At 40.8% G+C, this 17,142-nt stretch overlaps 1 protein-coding gene across 1 annotated transcript in view; it reads right to left on the bottom strand.

Moving 5' to 3' along the window:
* The window catches only part of bmp6 (bone morphogenetic protein 6), a gene marked incomplete at both ends in the record, with an annotated part of 45,765 nt that extends 31,716 nt beyond the window's left edge, over nt 1-14,049 (bottom strand). The window contains one exon of the mRNA XM_080050515.1: nt 13,644-14,049. Coding sequence (XP_079906641.1) covers nt 13,644-14,049 — 406 coding nt within the window. The remainder of the gene's footprint in view (nt 1-13,643) is intronic.
* Between the last annotated feature and the right edge of the window lie 3,093 nt (nt 14,050-17,142).

Raw genomic sequence — 17,142 nt, forward strand, 5'->3', positions numbered from 1 at the left:
TCATTCGACCAGTGTCAGTGCCCCGTTGCGTACTCCAGCAAGGTACACTTCCACGGCCCTAGCACAGTTTGGAGAGGTGTGGATCACAGTACAGATGCTAATGATCCAATTCCCAAACCTGTGCATATTAAGAAGCGGTGATGTATTGGCAAGAAGCAATCGTGCCTAGGTCCGGATCTTTAGGGGCACTGTGAGTACAGTCCAGCGCTCAAGTTTTAATTACAGGCAGTGCAAGCAATTCTGTTGATCCTGATTTGTCAAGCAAATCTGTCATCATATCACAACCGGTAACGTTTTTTTTTTGCTGGGAGTTTTTCCTCAGTCAAACTTATGGTCTAAGGGCAGCGGGTGTCATATTGTGTACGGACAGACATAGCGTTATCCTATTTCAAATTGTGCACAGGACTTCCCCTGTCGAGGAACGGACTTGCTAAATCCAAGTTGGATCCAACCTGTCAACGGCGTAACCGGAACCGGCAACTCTCTTTCACTAATTTTGGGCATGCCCAAAGATGAGGCAATTTTGGGACAAGATATTTGAGACATTTTCGGCTCACTCGAAGCTGAAAAAGCTCAGGTATACTTCACGTGGGTAAATCAATTCCATAAAGTATGGTAACCCTTCCTTGACTATTATAACAATGTCTACACTGTAAACAGTAACATTTGAGGACTATCTGTGCCTCTTCTAAAATGTATAAGTAATATTGCCTATTATTTTCTTTGCCTATTTTTTTTCTGTCCACGTCGAGTGTCTATTGTAAAACTAGAATAACATACTTTACCTCTGTATATTCGTGTTTATATTGTGGTACTTGTTTGTCTGTGCTCGCCAGTCTCCAGGTTGGGTGTTCTGGATGTTGTGGGGATATTGTTTATGTTTGTGTTTCTTGGTTGTTCTCAAAAGAATAAAACCAATAAAAATAATTGAATAATAATATTGCGTACAGACTCTAAAGCCCACTGAGGCTAATGGCTATTTATGATATTGGGCTATATAAATAAACCCGATTTGATTTGATAATACTTAAAAACATATTTTAAAGTCTCATGTTGCAATTGCAGCTTGTATTTCGCAAATTTGGGGAGACCGAAGTTTTGAGGGAAGAATCGGGATCCTCATAGGATTTATAAAACAAATGTATGTAAGGGAGGAAACATTATGAGTGCATATACACATTCAACCTTTACACCCTTGTCTGTAATCAATCTTTATTCATCATTTGTGTCTGTTAGAGCACTTACAAGTCTAAATGGCCACAGAGAAACACTCACTGACATTAATGACTAGTTGCAATTTCCCAAAAGCCCCTATAAAAACAAGTGTCCGTTTCATTGGCGCCAATATGAGCCAATGAACTGTCAACAAAAGACGGTGTAACATCTTCTTCACATTTATAAAGAAATTCTAAGCAGTTAGGAAAGAAATGAGCAGGAAAACAAACAAGACAGAAAATCTTTTTTAACCACTTTATGGGATGTTAATACAAATTTAATTCTACAGTAGAGCAGCTGTCACAACAGCCTCTGGTCAGACTAACGGTGGCCTACTCTTTGCTTCAACTTATTTCTGCGGTCCTCACACAAGACTTGGTCATATGGATGGAGCAGCCAAATTACTACGTTGCACAGCGATACTACACAGTGGTACTACACAATACGGCACAAATCCATGTTCAGTAAAAAGCTACTCAATTACTAAGAGGGGAGTGAATGTAATTAGTTATTTTTACTCTTTACAATCCTTTCCCATTTTCCAAGGATCCTTATTTAAATAAGGATTTAAATATAGATCCTGTTACTTTGGTCAGAGCATGATTGGTGGACTTAAATTTGAAGAAAAAAAATGAAAACTGAAAGGACTCAGATTGTAGTGTTCTTTGGGTAAAAGCATAAGATCTCTGCTAGGTTGTGGTATGAATCCATTCTCCAACATCTTTTTTCTTTCTGGGACGATTTGGCAGAAACACTACTGGCTGTTTCTTTTAGACACAAACAAGAAAATAAACACAACCAAACACTGCAGTCATAAACAAAACCAGTGACACTAAACACTTCACCATCTAACTTATATGACTAACAACAACAATGCTAAACCAGAATCATTCATTTCGTCATAAGTTGCACGCACCCTAAAGGAAACATTGTTTAGAGTTGTTCAGATTTACAGGATTTGCTGTCGTTGGGTTGCTATAGGATACAGGGAAAAACATTTTGGATCGCCAGCAGAGGAGGGTTTGACTGGGTCCACAATTCTCTGCTAAAAAATAACAGTTGCTGCAAATATATCAAGGATTTATGTCTATTTGGTTAAAACAAAATGAAATCCCCAAAATGTAGGATAACAAGTGGACCCATAATAGTTTTCTAAGACTCTCAGTATTTATTGCGGAAATCAGAGTACAGGGGGATTGAGCGTTGTTTTTGAACAGAAACATCAGATTTTGTTCCTTATCCCTACAAGAGTTTCTGTCCTTGGATGTTCGGCTCTATTTTCTCTGCGATTCATGTGAAAAATGATTGCTACTTTCTGCTTTCCTCTGGGGTCATGACCTCAGAAACTCTGAGAAACAGCTCCCTTGACTGCTTTAGAGATTTGCCACCATTCAGCACAACAGAGATGTATTCCCATGGTTTTTGATGGAGTCCATGTTCAGCAAAGCAAAACATTTCTATGAGTTTAGGCCTCATTTTATTTATGCTGTGTCAATACAAGGATAATGTTCGTCAATAATTCCTTCTTAATGTCCTGTCAGGCTTTGTGAAAAGCCATCTCAAGACTGATCTCACAGGCATGTGTGATAGTCTTAGTAGATCTACTACCTAAGTGGGCTGCTTATATTCAGGTTACTTTATGGGAAGTTGTTTTCGTCCCTGTCTATGTTTGTGCCTTTATTTGTCAGATTGCACATATTTTTACATATTATGTGTTCATGTGCCTGTGTCAACATGCCACAGGACAGGCAGTAAAGAGGCCTGTTATAGTGATCCGTGTTTAACGTCTGCTTTTGGGCAGCAGGTGTGCATGTGTGTGTGTGTGTGTGTGTGTGTGTGTGTGTGTGTGTGTGTGTGTGTGTGTGTGTGTGTGAGAGAGAGAGCTAGTTCGGTCTGGACCCAGATTTAGAGGAGGAAGCCAGTGTCAGGGCCAAGAGATGGATCTCTCCTGAGGGATCCGATATATAAGGAAAAAATATCTTTGAAAAAGGGAAACGCAGCTGTTTGAAAAGGAGAAGTCAAAATATTGGTGGCTTTTGCATTCCACAGCCACAAGGTATACTCTGTGATGCTGTTTGGTCTTCTATTTTCCCTCCTTCTCACCATGAACACTTCTCTTTCTCTTCCATATCTGCCTCTCCACACTTCTTCCCTCTCTAACACTATATCTCCCTATCCTCACTTCTCTGTCTGCCTTTCTTTTCCCTCCACTCGCTCTGTCATGAAGACAGTCTAGCCTCAGTGCAATTCCCTTTAGAAAGTTTGTTTGACCACAACGCATTTCAGCAGCTTAGAGGCATAGCATAAGATCCACTGATAAATCAGTCTGGGCCAGTTTCAATCTCCCCCCTGGGCTGACTAACATGTAAGACCTACTGCTTGTTTTACACTGAGGTACAGCTCCAAAAACAGCGACGGTAACTGGATACCTGGATATTCAAAAAGCAGGTGGTCCTAGAGAAAAATAATCAATGTTGCTAATAATACATCTGTCCACGATGTCAGCGCAATATTGGAGAGATGAAAGTGTAGAGATGTTGGCTTCCTTCAGGTTATTTAAGTTTTTGCAAAAAGCCAGAAATGCACATCCAAACTACCATACCTTTCAAAATGAATGTGTTGTTGTCCAGTAAAGGGGGAACCAGTGGGAAGTGTTCCCTAAATACTCTTCTCAATCCAGTGCACGAAACACAAGGTCAGTCCAACATGTTTTAAAAACTTTGGGTAAGTATGGGGAAAGTTTCAGCAATAGTAACAACAATAGTCTGCTTCTGTTTCTTGCTTTGGTCTTATAAAAAATATAAAATTGGTGGCCCAATGCTAAAATTCCAGATATAATAATAAGACTACAAAAATAAGACTGTAATTAACAAACTACTACTGGCAACTGGGTTAAGACAGCAGATGATTGTAGACTTTTGTGAGAAACTGTTGATGCACATAACTAAAAATGGGAAAAGGATTTATACTGGACTTTTAAAACAATCAGTCACATAAGGTGTGCAGGAGACCGGCTTCTCAGATGTGTGGAAAGTTCCTATACAGGAGGAAAGACTGGGTAGAGTTTCCCTTGCACATCCTTAGTGATAAGATCCTTTTATCCAGAAAGCCTAAAAGCAATGGAAGTGGATACATTTATTTTCTCGGTAGCTTTAAGGACGGCAACGCCATAATCTCTGGACAATATTAGTGTTACTGTTGTACCCACTTAAATACAAATAATCCCATTTTCCTTTATCTTATTTCTTTCTCACCTGACTGTCCTTCTCTCAACTCTCTCTTTCTTTTTGAAAAGAATAATGTAATGAATTGGGACAGTTTAATGGAAATGATAAACATTTGTACACAATTCCTTATAGGCAAAACTTGCTCAACAATCAATAGTCAAACAGGAAAATAAGGAGCGCCATGGTAGTCAAGTGATTACAGCGCATGCCATTAAATCGCCAGTTCGATTCAAGCTGGTGACCTTTGTTGCAAATGTTCCCCCCTCTCCCAATGCATCTTCTATTCATCTTTGCATCTATCTAGGAAGGCAAAAAAGCTATACAAATATTTTGAGAAAAAATAACCATAGCATATTTTTTATGCTGTTAAGTGACTCTTTCTTTGTCTTTCTCTTTATCCCTGCCTCCCTCGATTCCTCCAACCTCCAACTGTTTTCCTGTCAGTATCATGTTTGGAAAGTCAGACCGTAGGTCAGCCTAGGGCTCGTAAATTTGTCAGTGGCAGCGATGTTGAAAGAGAGGCTACTTGCTTAGGAGGGTCAGGAGCATCTGCGCTCATGTGGGGCCCTTTTCTCACTGTGGGCCCTCGGTTGTTGTTTCAGGCACGTCCTCTTTAGAGAGATGACCAGCCAGGGAACATGCAAGGGGCAGAGGAGCATATTCAGTGACACCAGTATTTGGTGAACACTTTTTGTATAATGAGGTGAAAGTTCTTGTTGTACATTAATCCATGTAATCAGTGCAGACACACACAAGCCAAGTCACACATGTCTGGATTTCAACTGCATTTATTTCCTTACCCCTGATCCCGACCTTTGAGGAAAACTCAACCATAACACACTTATCACTGTCAAATAAACATATATTCTTCTTCTACTATTCTACCTAATGTTTCTAGGTCAGTGTGTAAGTTAGAAATAATTACTGGCCAAACCATCTTTTCCCAGCACAGGTGCAAAAGACTTCAATATTGCTGACTTAAAAACCTTTCAAAAAAAGAAATACTGGAAATATATCATAAAGAAATATCACTTCATGGACAAAAACAAGTTGGTTATGTGGAAGTTGGTTCCTCAAAAACATTTGAGTTAAAGCCACATCCTGATAATAGCAAATGAGCCAAGAGGCTGTGCTTAGGCCCAGTGGTGCTTACAGGTGAATGCTTATGTTGGCATACTAATAAATTCACAATGACAATGCTAACATGCTGGTGCTAAGCACTTATAAAGTCTAAGTTTAGTATGTTAACATGCTACATTTGACTAATTAGCACTAACCACAAAGAAAAGCTGAGGCTGATGTTTATGTCATCAGTTTTGAAGGTATTTTGTTTAAAACTAAAGTACTGGACACATTTTATTTTTAACCTGATACACACGCCAGTTGAAAAGTCAATGGATCACCAAAGCTGCTGCAACTTGCAATTCGTCCTAAGCGGAACACAAACATCTGTACCTAATACTTGTCAAGTTTGATGGTGGGGCAAAAAGAAAAGTCAGTTGATTACAAATGTAAGCAGGTGTTATCCTTTGAAAACATGAATGTCTGTATACATTTCATGACATTCCATCCAAAAGTGTAGGAGATATTTCGAACTGGACTAAAGTGTTGGACAAGCTGACCGACATGCCGTAAGAATGGCTAAAAAAGGATTCCCACCATGTTCATAATTGTCCTGGCTATAAAATATCCTCAAGTTTCACTTAAATAAACAAGAAGACATTTGTGTATGCATAAATGTGTAAATGCAGTTCCCAGACAAACCCAAACTTACACCCCCCTTCCTCTGCTCCTTGAAGGTCACCAAAGGCTTTAAATCTCCTCTAATCTGTCCCAGAGTCTCTCACCCCTCAAGCATCCTCTGGGTGTGCCCTTTTTCTTTTCTTTCTTCCTCTCCTTACTCTCTTCCTCTGCAAATTGTATTTACTAGAGATAAATCCATGAAGGTTCTTGGTGGCTTCACAGAAGTATGTGACAACAGGAATGTTTACCCTGACATTTACGCCATTCCTGACGGCTACAGTCATCTCCGTTACAAGAACGAGTCTCTCCGGCAGAGCAAACGGAGAGATCATTATGATAATAGGGGAGTTTACTAGGCAGTAGGCACACAAGGACAGGGCGATTCAAAGTTCTGTGGTTCACAACCTTTTTTAACACTGGAGTGGACCCGAAATTCCAGACATATAATAAGACATATTAATATGTGTCAAATGGAAAAACTTGCGTCTTGAACTGTGTCATCTAATGTATCATCATACAGATTTAAACAATGAACAAGTCCTTTGAGGAGGGAAACGCATGAAATACCATTAAGTCAATAGTGACAATGAGCAAAAAGAAACAAATGCTAGGAAAAGTGTTATGTGTTCTTATGGGAAAGCAGTGGTTCCCAAGACCAGGGCAACCTTTCCTAAGGATTTGTCTTTCATGTCCCAATTACACATTTTTAACTTTTGCATTATATTTTGCATACCTCCAAGTTTTTATTGAAAAAGTAGAAAAAAAATAGTAGAAATATGGTATTTGCAATCAAAAGCCTTAGTATTCCCCACTGATATCTGCATAATTTAAGATGTATTTACAGTGACAAATACATAACCCAAAATATGAATTCGAGTTCAAGCAGTATGTGTTTTGATTTCCAGCTGTTTCACATCAAAATAACAGATTGTGACAATATTTGGCATCCACATTGTCCTCTATCCTGAGGCCTCCTTTATTTTGTTCTTACAGTCATTTCAAATCTAATCACTTTAAACTAAAAGCGCAGGCAGCAGGTGTTTTTAACTTTCAACAGAATGCATTTTGTGGTTTTGGTTTTATTTGGAGCAAGAAACACAGAAAATCGCATGAACCAAAAATGCAGGAAACAAAACAAAGAGACAAATTTGTTTGCATCTTTGCCTCTTGGTTTACTTCTTTGTCCCTCTATTTCACATACATAAACTTTGTGTATACAAACACAGCCTTGCATGAGCACACACACACACACACACACACACACACACACACACACACACACACACACACACACACACACACACACACACACACACACACACACACTCTAATTCTAGGTTAATCATCTCCTCTATGTAGCCTCCTCATGGACAGTTAAACTCAAGACAAAAGGCTGACAGCTTTACGGCACTTTAAGCAGGAAAGAGCGATGCAAGAGTAAACATACACACTCCCTCCTTGTTTCTGCCCATTTTAAGCACATACCTACAGACGCACATACAACATCATAAACATGCAAGACTACAACTGCAAATTTGTAAAAAGCTTTCAGAGCACAATAACAAGTCAAAGTGAATAGTCATCATTGTCCTAACTGGCAAATATGAATATTTCTGTTCCAACTTTGCCATAAACTACCATTTTGCGCCAGACTTCAATATCTTTCAATGGTGCCTTTTCATGCTATAATCCATATTTCGGGGGGCAGGTAAAACATTTAAAACTGCATTTGAGTAATCGGACCCCAGTGAAACCAATACTATAATCAATTTGTTTAAAACCAGACCGAGAGTCATATATATCATGTGCTGTCGGTTTATATGAGCTCCTGGCGGACGCCAAAATCAACATGTTTCTGATCAGCTGCTCCTTGTTGCACAGCATGTGGTCAAGACACTTTGAGGTTTTTCCAGGCGGTTGAAATCAAGGAAATGTAGCAAGATAAAGTACAGCATTAATTTGATCCATGGCAGAGCGAAAGAGCAAACATGGTCTAAAGACAGACAGATAGAGAGATAACAACAAATGTGTGAGCGGAAGGTGAAGCACAGCCCCTTCCTCCTAGAGGCACGGCAGAGCAAAGAGAGCAAATTCCTCCATGCCTGCACGTAGAGGTGATAAATGGGAGCAGCGGGCCCTAATCAGATGTTCTGCAAGGGGTTATCTGCTCAGTTCGATAGATAGTTACCAGCCGCGAGTGTGCCTCACTTCATCTCCTTATCTCGTCACACTCATCCATCCCACGCCACTATCACTCTGAACTGGAATGTCCAATGAAGACGAGAGAAATGACGGGGGAGAGGAAATAAGACTGAGAGAAAAAACAAGGCAAAATGTGTAATCTTTGTACTTAGTCTCGTTCTCAGCTGCCATCTTGTTAAGACGGAGAGTTATGGCGTGAGAGGGAGAGATATCATCAGGGTGGGTGGGCGAAGGAGCAGAGGAGTGTGTGTGTGTGTTTGTGTGTGCTAGTGTGTGTGCAGAGAGGGGTGTTAAAAGCAAAGTGTGTGACAGAGATGACTTCAAGTGTAAATGGAATGCTCTCTTATAAATGGTTATCTGCTGACCCTTGGGTCGACCGGCCTGGTGTCTACATCTCCATCTATATATACACACGAAGCAAACGGTTTGCAGCGTCAATTTCTCCAACTGCTAAGGCCGATACTGTAAAGAGACACGCACACTCATTAACACTATATGGCCTGTAGAAACAACTCAGAGGGTGAATTGAGTTGTCCTGTAACACCTTATATTTTATGACAGACATAAAGCTGGATTGATAAAGACATCATCTGGTTAATTTGAGCCGTTTATCCCATCAGCCGTTTGTTTCTTGGTTCAACTGTGTGTTCTGCCAAAGAGCTTAACAACCAACACAATTCAAACATGAGTAAAAGGAAGCACTTTAAAACACTGTAACTAAATAAGCAGAATTATTTGTATGTCTTGGGCCGTTCTTTAACATCCCTGCAAGTTCAAGTGAAGGTATAGCAGCAGTCAAATATCTAATACTGTAAACATATGAAAACAGTCACAAGTTTGTAGTGTGTTCATGTAATCTTTCTCACCATCCTAGGAAGGTTGCAACTGCCAAGTTTATGTCTCAGAAAATATCCTTTATTTGGCTGCAGCATATCTTGAATTCCTCACGTCACTTCTGGCTAATACTGTTTACGGTATGCTTGAAGTTGAGGTGAAGGGACGGGTGGTCTTGTGTTCTGCTCTGGTTTCTGAGGCTTTGCAGGAAGTGTTTCAAGACAGTTTAGTAAAATATTTCCAAAGCTCTTTTCTGCATCAAACAATTGATTCTTTGATTCAAGCCAACTAATTATTTGATCATGCAGGGACTTTGGGACACGTTTCGCTGCAAAAGAAGTAGCTTACCTGGGCTTAAGCACTGAGAAATGCAGCCAGACATCATAAGACAAGGAAAACAGCCATTTAATAAGGGCAATCTCAGAATGACCCCAAGACTGTCTGGACCCGGCTAATCTCCAGAAAACCCACTTCTTAAAGCTTCTGGCTTGTTTCCCTTCGAAGTGCGGGAGGTTAGTAGAAAACGTAGGTGTTGATTTAGGTAAGAGTTCTAGTGACAGCTCAGCTATTGCCATTCAATGGGGTGTGCAAAAAGGGAGAGGAGAGAGGAGAAGAAGAAAAGGATGATAGCCATGATGACAGACGGGAGGATGTCCACAAAGGCATAAAATATTTTTTGTAATATTGCAACTACTGGAAAGTTTTAAAATAGGCCACATTATTTATGTGTCTTAGGCAGATTGGAAAACTGATTGTTGCTCTGTGGGAAAAAGCCACCGAAACGCTACCAGCTAATCACAAAAGGGTAGTTAAAACTGAGAGAAAAAGAAGCTGGCTGGATTTTCCTCGATAATTATGGTAAGACCCAGTAATTAAACAGCAAATGGTGGTAAGGCAAACAAACAGTCAGTGTCTGCTTTGGCTGCATTGAGTCGAGCTATGCTTAGAAAGGCCTCCACACCTGTCTGGCTGGCTGGCATGAGAGAGCAACGGCAAAGCAAACTCATCACAGTTAAATGCAGATGACACAGAAACAACATTTGGAGTTCCTGTGCTCTGACCTGCAAAACCAGAGCCATTTCTGTGCATCCTTGACTCACCATAACATCAAGGTAACAGCTCAACCACAAAAACCAAACCTGATAGGAATAGAAACTATTACCCCGCTTGCTATTATAGCCCTCAAGGTGGCTATGGATATTTGTTTAGCAAGATGTCCTCCCTGGTTAATTGAGTGAGTATGGAGTATTTGTTTTCCACTGGGATATCACATCACCAATATTGGTCAGTGTCTCCCCACTCACTCTACAATATATGACCCTGTCAGAGATTGATAGAAGGTTTGTGACCAGAGAACAGCATTTCAATACGGTAGGTCATCCTTTTTACACTAAATATGTCTCAACTTGAGTTCTCCAAAAATATAAATATGAAAGACTCAAATGTCTTTAAAACCTCACACAATGTCTTCTCAGAGGGACTTTTATTGGGATTTTCTGCACACATAATGCTTCTTATTACTAAATCAGTACATTTATGCATTTCTTCAGGTATGCTCTGTTCCCTATTCTAGATTGAATTTGATTTGGTTTCATGTTAGAAGTCAGTACTTCTACATGTTAAAGCCTAAATAAAAAAATTCACATTCAACAAGAGTGTAGAAGCCATAAAACATGTTTAGAACTCAGTGCTATTCACCCAAAAGCACTGTATCATTACATCCTTAAGGTCTAACAAACATGTCGAGTGTATTTCCTTCCTCATAAAGCATTGGCATTATTCATTAATGTTTAATAGCATACGTATGCTTTCTTTGTGCATGTGAACGAGAAGGAAAACAAACTGACACCCACTCAAAACCGCATCATAGCACTTCTAGAGATCTAAATACTCCACAGGGAATCTTTAACAGTGACTGTTGCCACTACCCGAGGACCCTGCTTTAGCATGTCACACAGCATGAGTCATTCAGCACACAATGTCACTTCAGTAGACCTCAGTGGAAAGCGGGACGTCCGCAAGGCAAACAGTGATGAACATGCTATTCTAGGAATGAAGATGAAAAAGCAGCTGGAAAATATGCTTCTTGTCCCCTAATTTGAAGTTTTCCACCACTTGCTTCAGTTTTTTCCCTTCTCTCAATGGGTCATTCTAAACAAGTGATGAAAGCTTAGAAGAATGAATGACTGAACACGAGGTTTGCATGAATCAGAGGGGGTTGGGTGTGGGGTGTGGTGGTGGGGGGTGGGGGGGCATATGGTTTGCAGAGTGCGCACTTGAGACTGGATGTAACGCAGGCAGGGGCTCTTAAATCTGTCCAGGCCACAAGAGAATACCCACAGAAAATGAGCTCTCTATCTGTGCTACTGCCGCAGCTGGCTGTGAAAGACATCAGTTCAGGTCGAAGACTAAATCACTGTCATAGTTTTATCTGCTATGAGTAACTTTTAAAGTCTGAGATCTTTACATCTACATGCAAGGAGGATTTGCTAATGTATAAAGGTGAATCCAGCTTTAAATCAGATCAGCAATGCAAACAGAGTCGCTGCACTCTTCTTTGCTTTGAATCCGTTTCCCTGAAACAGATTGGGCAAGGAAGTTGCCTTTCAATTAATCAGTCTGCTTCAGGTTCTGTCTGTTGATCTTACTCTCTGTTTTTTTTATATCATTTTAGACAGATTGTTCGGCTTCTTCACTTTTCTTCCTTTCATTGATCTTGATTCTAATTTGTAGTTTCACTTTGGCCACACTCATGATATCCAGATTTTTAGGCCGGGTTTGAAACAAGAAAGACCACCCAGAGGATTTCATGTCTGATTCTACCATAGCTTTCTAAGTCGCTCTAATCGAGCAAGAGACACATTAAAAACTAATCGGATGGCGATGACACACAGTAGTTGTGCAAGGCTTTATTTGCAAAGCAGATGGAAAGCCTTGGCCTGTCCAACATTAATTACAATCACATTCAGAGAGGAAGCCGTCCCTCCTTCAGGGCGGTTAGGACTGGCTGGAGGAGATGGCAACCTAATCCCCTGGCCACCACAGAAATCTGAGGGAATCGTCAAAAGATGCACAGGACACGATTAATCAAAGTAGAGAGCCAGATGTGCAACAACACAGGAGTATAAACCCAAACTGACACAGCACAGGAATACCAAAACCACAGACACACAAACATCATGCAGCCACCATCACACTCCCACACAGAAGCCAACAGAGGGGCTTCGATATTTGAGACCAAATCGACGGCCTCCTTCTGTCTGAACAAGACCAATAAGAAGAGAAGCATGAGCCTTTTGGCCCAGTTCTAAATCCTAGTTCATGTGTGGTACTGAGTGATTCTTAAATGGTTTATAAAAGGTGAGATATACAATATTTCAAATACTTTCTGTTTCAAAATAAGCTACAGTCAGAAAAAACATGAGATTCTTACTCAGTGATACATTCCCACTGTTCTCATGGCTGGATCCTGACAATGCCCTTAGTTCCCAAGGAGAATGACAATCAATCTGGATTTAAGCTCCCATGTCCACCAGCGTTCGACTCTGGCAGCGCCTCTGTTTATCTTAAGACGCTCTGTTTAGAGTCTTCCAGTAAACACTGGAGCTGCTAATGGAAGGAAGGCCTTTTGGCTTTTATGTTCTAAACTCGTTATGATTAAAGTGTCCCTCTTTATCGCCACTGGAGCTAATTAAAGACAAATCTCCTTTGGTAACACAAACAATGCAACGCAATTTACGCACAGAAACCGCAACTCCCTGCGCTGGAGGTCAAAGGCAGGAATAGCCCTTAATATACAAATACCAGCGGTGGTGGTTGATGCTTTGCTGAGGATACTGGGGCTATTTTTCCCGCGGGGACATAAATCATGGAGTCGATTGCACAGCAAGACTGACCACAGAATTTCGGTCATATAAATGAGCCGAGGAGAGCCAATCCGGAGAGGGAACTTGCAACAATAAATTCCTCCGATACAACATAAACCTCATCAGTATTTGCAACCCACACACGAGATGATGGAGTAGCTGGCCTCTGTGTGGTTCATACAATGAGCTAGTTCATGATCCATTACTGCGTGCGTCTTCTGCTAGTGTCCTGTGTTCTGCGATCGAGTAGTACATTAAAAAGTGGGTCAACTATGAGCTGCAGGTGTCATCAACATAGGTCAAATATGAACAATAATAGAAAATTAAATTATGTGCAGTAGTCTCAAGTCATAATTTCTTGATAACAAGAAGAAAAACATATGGCCATGAACTCAGTTTTGTTGTGAACGATTCTTACTAGCGACCCTCGGCAAACACCTGTTCACTTTTAATTCAATCTTGTAAAGTGAGATTTTCTATTCGTCCTAACAACCTCACAGGAGCGCAATAACGCATACACAAAAATGACCGAGAAAAATAATTTAAATTTACTTACCAAGATTGACGAAGCTCATCACCATATCTGCATCATTTAGAAAAGCAGTTTCTTGATAAGTGGCCAGAGGACTCTGTGTCGTCTGCATGGACTGATATCGGTCCAGCATGCCTTCCACATGGCTTTTCTCCTCGCTAGATATGGTGTTGTATAAGTCCAACATGAAAAGGGGAGCAGAGTTGTACTTTCCATGTGACAGATGCGGTCTCGGTCTGTGCGGCAGCCCGAGGATGGACAGGATCTCCTTCTGCATCTCCCTCTTCTCGTGCGTTCGCAGCCGCCGGTGGATGAAACCCGGGTGCACTTCGTTGTTTCCATCCAGTGAATAATTACTCCCCGCGACCAGGAACATGCAGTAATAAGCGCTCCACCACAATCCCAGCAAGGCAAGCCAGCAGCTGGTCATGGTGTTGTCCCGCTTTCCTCTTCGGAGTCCCAAGTATGTCTGGGTTGGAGCTTCAGTCGCCTATCCAAAAGTAAAAATGCGCGTAATGGTAACCAAAGTCCTTGCGAGTGCGCTGTTAATCTGTCCCAGCCACAGATCAAAATCGAGAAAATTATCGTGTATCAAGCCATTTGAAATACTTTCTAAAGAGAAATGCGCAAAATAGTGTCGGTCCTGCTTTCATTGCTGATTCCCGTAGCGCGCTGTGCTGCTTCAGGATAAAGTGCACCATGTGAAAATGTATTCTGAGCGCTCTAAATCGGTCAAAAGACACCGTTTAATGAGAGGTTCACCAATGAAAGAAATACAAGTTTTCTGAATGAAGCCATTTTACTTAAACAGATGTGTTGCCTCCAAAATGTAAGTTTTTCCAACGTTGCGCACTGACAAAAGCCGCCCTTTAAAGTTGAAGTGGTCTCAGTGACGGTCACCTACTCCTAGAGGCTGTGTGTGTGAGTCTAACAGGAATCCGCAGGTTGCAGTCCATAATATGCGTGCATGCGCGCGCGTGTACGTGTAAGTGTGTGCGTCTGTGGGTTCTGAAACCGCCCACTCCGTGCGCACTTAGCCAGAGGTGGAGCTCTTCAGGCTACAAGGACAACTGTGAAATCATATTTCTATACTCTGTTCTATGTATAATAACAGACTGTCTATTCTAATAAAAACGACAAGTTAAGAACTTTTTATTTTATTTGTAGACTTTTGCCTATGATATTGCCGTTTGTCTTCTAAAGTCTCTGTGATATTGGCCTACAATATGCCTACTTCATCATAAGTACATATTTTTTATTTTTAGTTTAACGTTTGAACCTAATTAGTATTGGATGTACAGGACACCTTTACAGTGGCCAGCTGCATTTTTCTGCAGCAGGCTCAAAGAATGTTCCTAAATTTAGAGTTGGCTGTTGCGGTGTGGATGAATAGCGCCTTTCATATAGTAGACAATCTTAAAATAATTGTATTCATTTCAATTTACTCATCGGATCTCATACGTTCGGTCCGAAATAGTCAACCCTGCTATCATGGATAAGATCTTCACACAATGGGAATCAAGATGTGTGTCGATGTGTGTCGACTGAGACTCCGTTTAAAGAGAATAACTGTTGCCCAGTTGAGGCACGACCCCTGACGATGAAGCGGGAAACAGCAAGCAGTGACTCACAGCACATCAGAGGAGAACGAACCTATCCAATATATTTTAAACAATATGGAAATAAATGTACTAGGCCATTCTAATTCTAATTATTTGAATACCTTAACATTTAGAGTTTAACCCAGCTGCATGACGAGGCTGCACCTTCAAATGACCGACAATGTTTAAAGTAAACAAATAACACCAATTAGTAAAAGGAAATTATTGAGATTAAAACAATTAAAATGTATATGTATTGCTAGAAGAGAACCGCTAAAGATATCACAGAAACCCATATAGGCCTACTAAGGGAACATGAATTCTTTCAAATCATTATTTCCTTCTCTCCCTCCCATCATTCCTTTCACCCTAACCTGTGTTATGTCTTCGTGGTCCCTTCAGAGTGTGATGGTCCTGGTGATAAGGCCCAAAGGTGTCCATATCTGTCTGTCTCTGCTACTGCTGCTGCTGCCAGAGCCAATCTTATCTGCACGTGAAGAGTGAGAACCAGCATCAAAGCTGCACATGCCACCACCAGTAACACACACACACACACACACACACACACACACACACACACACACACACACACACACACACACACACACACACACACACACACACCACTACTCAACACCTTACTTTAATACAGCTCATATTAAATGTCATGTGTTTTACTTCATTTAGATCATTTAACAGCATGTTGAAAGGACCATGTTGATGCTTGAGCATGGTATTGCATAATACTACTGGCATCCTTTTGGTAGGGCATAGTACACCAGAGAACATTTTCGGATTTGAGAATGTGTTTCCTATCTTCCAAGAAGAACTCCTGTCAGTATAGTATGTAAATATCTTTGTAGAGACTTGAAACTTGTCTGAGATCAAATTATCTGTTAACGTGTGTGTGTGTGTGTGTGTGTGTGTGTGTGTGTGTGTGTGTGTGTGTGTGTGTGTGTGTGTGTGTGTGTGTGTGTGTGTGTGTGTGTGTGTTAGAGGCAACCAAGTGATAAACTTGAAAATGACAGAACCAGGACTGAAGACACTGCACAGTGCTAAGAGAATGTCATTCATCAGCTCTTTTAGTTTTTCTTGGACTCTCAATTCCCATTTACTTAAATAATAGCTTTTTCCTGATTTATAACACAGATTCAGCGGTTCCTTCGAGTTTAAGCAGCAAAAACTAAAACAGACTCCTTACACTGGCCGTGATCCAGTGAATGGTGAGTTTCCTCAAGATGCTTTCTTGCCTCTAGCACTAAACACAGAGACTAGGAAATAGTCCCATAAAACTATGAAAGGAAATGGGTGATTTTTACCGCCTCATATGTGTATGAGTCAGCTCAGGGAATCCATGTTTAAACACTGACTTGTGTCATATATTACATAAAAAAGCACTAAATAATTCACTGCATCTTCTTCCTTGGTGCTCACCAGTGCAATCACAATCATGTTCATCATCAATAAACAAGCGGCACACTATGGGCTGCCAATTTTTAAAAGAAAAAGCATTTTAATACTTCTATATGTCCTTAACATTTTGCTTGACATTAAGCAACCAAGTGTGTGCATGTGTGGATCGCCGGAGGCAGAGCAGGTGATGTGTGTGTGTGTGTGTGTGTGTGTGTGTGTGTGTGTGTGTGTGTGTGTGTGTGTGTGTGTGTGTGTGTGTGTGTGTGTGTGTGTGTGTGTGTGTAGGGTGAATTGGAAGCAGAGGGAGGAGGAGGAAACATTAAACAGAGGTTCTGTGTCCTGTCATCACACTGTCTAGACAGGACACCTCCTAGACCTAATGAGGTCTTTGTCTGTCTGTATCTATGTCTTTTACTCACACACACATACACACATGCACATCACCATACATCTTGGTTATAGTCAGTCTTCCTGTGAGGCATTTTTATTAAAGAGCATTGAAAAGGTCA

This window comes from Ammodytes marinus, assembly GCF_949987685.1.
Source record: "Ammodytes marinus genome assembly, chromosome: 21".
Lineage (NCBI taxonomy): Eukaryota > Metazoa > Chordata > Actinopteri > Uranoscopiformes > Ammodytidae > Ammodytes > Ammodytes marinus.